The sequence below is a fragment of the Cystoisospora suis genome (assembly GCF_002600585.1).
Source record: "Cystoisospora suis strain Wien I chromosome Unknown contig_1777, whole genome shotgun sequence".
Classification (NCBI taxonomy): Eukaryota; Apicomplexa; class Conoidasida; order Eucoccidiorida; family Sarcocystidae; genus Cystoisospora; species Cystoisospora suis.
The window spans coordinates 1-4,919 of record NW_027154577.1 but is presented as its reverse complement, the minus strand read 5'-3'; the positions used below and the strand labels follow the sequence as shown (position 1 = coordinate 4,919).

Sequence of the window (4,919 nt, the reverse complement as noted above, 5' to 3'; positions counted from 1 at the left end):
CCTCCCACCGATTTCTGAGCCTTCCAAGTCGTCTCCCGGCTTGCCCCAACACACACGTGAAACTAAAGCCAGAGCGTGCCTGAACATCGAACTTCTCCTCCCCAGTGAAAGGAAAACTGGTGTTTAAAGCTTGCCCAAACCGTCTTTACCATTCTTTCGCGCTGCAGTAGTCCCGCTGCTGAGGACGAAACCGGAAAACGATGGATGAGAATGTCCACAACTGGAAGAAAAAAAGACGAAGACGATAATTGCATCGAGCGTTTTAGTTGAGACACCCATGGTGTGTTGAGTCAAGTGGAGGCTTTGGCATGGTTTTGTTCGAGAAGTATTACGGCCGGTACCAGCGCACATGGGTGAGCAAGCTCCAGCGTCCTTCTCGTCAACCAAATATCACTCGTCCCTACTGAGTAGCCAAGTAGCTACACGTCTCCTCACAGATTTGCCCCATCCTACAATCGTTACCGCACCAGCGCGCTCCTAGGGACCGCCTGTGCAGCCTGGAGTGCCAGTGTAGTGCTGTCTGCTAGTTAGGGTCGAGACAGCACTAAAGGATAAAATCTGCGAGAGCGACGGACGACATGGCAGTCCCCAGAAATTCCCGGAGACAAAAAACGAACCAGTGCTGTACATGGCCGGGGGAAGGAAGAGATGAAAGCCGGAGAGATGGCCACAGCAAGGCGAGGAACGCTGAAGATGACTGAAAAAACGCGCGCTTAAGGTCAACCGGCGGTGGAAAAACTGCAACAAGGAGGATGCCGCATTAGCCGAACACAGTAACGACAAAAATGTCAAGAAAACAACTTGACAGAGACAATCAGATCGGGACAACGAAGTCAGAGAACACCCACTCAGTGCACTCCACTCGGGGTTGAAAGCGTCGCGAAACGGCCAAGAAGGTATTGTGTCCTGCAGGGCCAGACGTGTTCAGCAGGCAAAGCGCACACAGTCACATGGACGAGGACCGTGGCTCACTGCCCGCCTGCGAGTACTCACTTAGAGCGTAAGAGGAGAGCTAGAGCTGGGCGGACCGCAAGATACCACGCCAAGCCAAGAAAGATAAGCTGCAGCCGTCAACGTTGTGATGTCCCGCACCTGCTGACAGCTGTCTTGAAGAGACACGGGAAGCATCGCGACCCGGTACATGCATGCACATGGCCTTAATGGCCCCAAGTGAGTTCGGACGCAGCGAGGAATATGCGAGACCTCTGATTTTTGCTGGAATCCGATTGAGCAAGCAGGACCTGCGAAACCCTGCTGACCTTGCTGATTCCTCCTCTCACCCATGAAAGTAACGTCGCTCCTGGTCGAGCTGAATCAAGAAAGGACCCAGAGATCGCGTGTGCGACGACTGTCCAAAATCATTGTCGCGCGGACTGACTCCAGGGATCTCGACCGCTTCCCGTCTTTGGCACTCATTAATCTACAGCGGATGCAGAGAAGCTGCCGTGGTCCCCTACGAAAGAACCATGCAGTAGGCCAGCTATCTGGTCGACCTTCTACGCCACCAGTGGCGCTATTTCTCCAGGAACGATCGTCGCAGCCAGTTTCTAGTAGTGCTTTTCTCCACAAACAGCACCTACCTTCCTCCTCTCAACAGCGCCTTCCGACAAGCGTGACTACTCAACGGCTCCGTATCTCGGTACCTTAGTGACTTCGTGACAACCCTGCTTTTACGCAAGGCCCCGCGACACACAACGTGAAGACTCGCATGCCACCTCGATACCCGACTGTCAGGACTCTCCCCCGCTACTTCAACGCGGACCAACGTTCGAGTGAGTAGGGGGGGGTGCGTTCGTTCTGTAACTGTCGAGCAACCCCCCCGTTTCTCAACTATTTCTCTATGCTTTCTTTCAGAAAGCCGTCCTGCCGCGGGCGCTCTTAATCCGCTGTTTGAAGTACGTTTGCTCCGCAGCCAATCCTCCTGCGCAAACAGGTCGTTTACTACTCATCTTGCACCTAGGGGTCCCCTCCAAAAAGAGCGAAAGAAGTCTGCGTTCCGGAGCCTTCAATAACTCGGCCGTTCACGGGCCCGGCTCCCTCTGCCTACGCGTTACCGTATGTCATGGCAGCGATGTGTTCAGACACGCTCCGCCCCGTGACGACGTTCGCTTGACAGATTATCGCCATTCTGCTACACACTCCTGTGCTGCACAGTGCGGGCCATTCAGCTGTCACGGAGACTTCCTTGAAACGGAGTGAATATCTGACCTAGAAACTCCTGTGTGCCCTCCTGCTGAGCCGAAATGGTCGAGTTGCCGCCTGTTAGTTGTCGACTCCTCTTGCGCACTGTCTCATGACGCCCTCAGCGCCACAACACCGCTATGTGACCTTCGAGAACTTCGTGTATCTCAACAAAGTTTTTTCATGTGAGTGTACGAAATGCCGCAGATGTCCACACTAGTCACCGCATACATGGGCAGAACGCCCTCTTTTTGACGACGGTCTCGACACACCCGAATCGCACCGCCCCCTCTCACAAGCAGACCCATGCTGGTGAGGGCAGTACGCGAACCGCTACGCCTCAAATAAATGAACATTTCGGTGTCGGCCCCCCCCTCCATTTGAACTGAAATCTGTACTGGCAGTGACCGGCTTTTTTGACACAGCTGTGTGCGTCTAGCTTAACAACGGATCGACAAACGGGCGCTCCGCCTGGCACACTCCGGAAGGCGCAGCCAACTTCAGCCCTCGAGCCGCGCAGGCAAATCGCCATCATCCCCCCAAACGGTAACAGGCTCGTTCTTATCTTTCAACTGTTCGTCACAGTCCGCTCGGAAACGTGCATCGCAAGCTTTTGGGCTTTCCCCAGCTTCAGGGAGGTCCTGTCCACTCGTGTCCGAAGTGACCTCAGAATTAGCCTGTTGCTGCACCTGATCAACTGGGTCGCCGGACACGATAGTCGACCCTTCGACGGTGACAACGAAATCCGAGTCCGGGCTAGTACATCGGGACACGGAAATTCCCTCTTCAGCGTTGTGTGGCTCGCTCGTTGACCCGCTGAAGACGTCGTACACCATAGTCGCGAGGTCTTGAAACGGCTGCATGGCCGGCCACAGCATTTCTCCGCTACCACCCAAAACCGCGCCCTTACCCTCCAGTGCCTCTTTGGTTGCTTTGTCCGAATACTCTGTACTACTCCCCAACGAGAGTGAGCCACTGCCGCGTGTGCAAGAACGGATAAGCTCTGGATCCACCGTGCTTCTGTATGTAATCCGCGGGTCTTCGAAAACATGCAGAACTTCAGAGTCTTCTCTCACAATGAGCGGTGCCGTCTCGGCAGAAGCCGCTCGGCCATCTTTTTCCTTCTCATGGTCCTTCCGAGAAACTGTGCTCGGACAACCCTGTTCGTTGAAAGAGCATTCTCTCACAGCTAAAACGGGTCGTGCCCCCACCGCCGACGCTGTCAGGTGGCTTTCAACACTCCTCGCCCTCTCTGGTGGATGCGAAACTCCGGACACCTCAACACGCAGACCACGCAGAGTGGCACGGGCGCCCTGAGACTCACTTCGTGTCCAGACAGGACGCCCTAGATCCATCGAACCTGAAGTCGTGCTTCTGCTGCTGCCTGAACTGAGCTGTTTACTTAGACCTGCTGTGTCAAGCGTGCCTCCATGCCTCGCCTTCCAATCACCCTGCACCTGCGCCCCGACCGCTTTGGGTCCTGGCTGCAGAACACCCGCAACCCGTTGCGTGATACGCTCACTCTCCATCGCTTCCGCTATCTAGCCCGCAAGGATGTCGAGTATAGACAGCCAGAAGACTACCGCCTGCCAGACAAGTCTGGTGCACAACCAATATGGGCACCACCAACCACAAAACGAGGCAACCAGGAAGTGGCTGAATGCAACAATGCCTGCACTAATCCGCGGCCCTGTGGAACTGCACTGCAGCACGCAAGCTCCCTCACTCTGGCTCCAGCTCCAGAAGTGCAGTCCTCAGCAGCCGCAAGCTTGTAACGATTCACTGTACACAATTTCCTGCAACCAGCTGGACTGTGACCGGGAACCATGCAGTTACGGTAGCTGTGTCGACACAGAACGAAGAGAAAACGTACGCTGAGACTGAAGGATGACACTCGCAACCACCTTTGAGCATCTACTCTGCAGTCAGGTGGTCCGGGCAGGCTCAGCAACAAAAACAACGTCAGTTCCACGCAAAAACAGTCCACACCTGTTAGGCAGTGCATAACCCGCTTCGCAGCCAGCGAGACCGGCGAAGCCTGTCGACTTCGCGAAACAGCAACAAGCAAGAGGTTGGAAAAAATGCAGCGGCCTCTGTCCACGAGAGAAACGCGGCCACGGAAAAACAAGAATTGATTTTCTGACTACATTCTCTTCGCAGATTTCCGCCACACCCTGGCCGAAGCAACGGGGCATCGCGTAGCGTGGCGGCTGGGTTAACGCGACGCCGCAGACCACCGGTCTCACGCGGCCCTCCCGGTGGTCCGAGACCAGTCAGGTACGATGCGCAGGCAGCCGGCGACGCGGGCAGGCCAAACTCGATGTCTCCTGGAGCAACCCCGTCCGATTCTTAATATCGCCTGACAGAGCCGGCTGTGTGCTGGTCACGCCGTGAAGTCATCGTTTTGACGTGAGCTCCAGATGCCTTCTTGGGGCTTCGCCGTAACTTTCCTGCGGTCTCTGTATGCGGCCCGACAGTCGCAGTTGGGCGAAACTATAAAACTGCCGCAGTATGACGTTGGAGATACTCATCGGACCGATATGACTAGTGGCTGAGCCCATGGCACCTCGGTCGCCCTAGCCCTGTGCTGCGGGGGGGGTTTCCGGACTGCGAGGTGTTAAGCTGCTGCGATGGAAACGTTTCGTGGCGTCCGGAGGCGCGAGGCGAGAACAGGGTCGCTACCGGGCTACAGCCCCATTATTCTCCGCTTGTGCAGGTGTCACACGACTAAGATGATA

General features: G+C 55.7%; 2 protein-coding genes across 2 annotated transcripts in view; both read right to left on the bottom strand.

The window, feature by feature from the left end:
• Window positions 1-1,274, bottom strand: part of CSUI_003930 (valine--trna ligase) — a 15,127-nt gene extending 13,853 nt beyond the window's left edge. The window contains exon 1 of the mRNA XM_068064125.1: window positions 1-1,274. This exon is cut by the window's left edge and continues 6,023 nt beyond it. The gene's annotated coding sequence lies outside the window, so the exon portion shown is untranslated.
• Window positions 1,275-2,316: 1,042 nt separating this feature from the next.
• CSUI_003929 (uncharacterized protein) lies at window positions 2,317-4,564 on the bottom strand. The gene has a single exon (XM_068064124.1). The coding sequence runs from the start codon at window positions 3,708-3,710 to the stop codon at window positions 2,682-2,684; it is 1,029 nt and encodes a 342-aa protein (XP_067923891.1). The 5' UTR covers window positions 3,711-4,564; the 3' UTR covers window positions 2,317-2,681.
• Window positions 4,565-4,919: the final 355 nt, after the last annotated feature.

Excerpts from the sequence above, each read along its gene's own strand:
- CSUI_003929 (XM_068064124.1), bottom strand. The coding sequence starts at position 3,710 with ATGGAGAGTGAGCGTATCACGCAACGGGTTGCGGGTGTTCTGCAGCCA.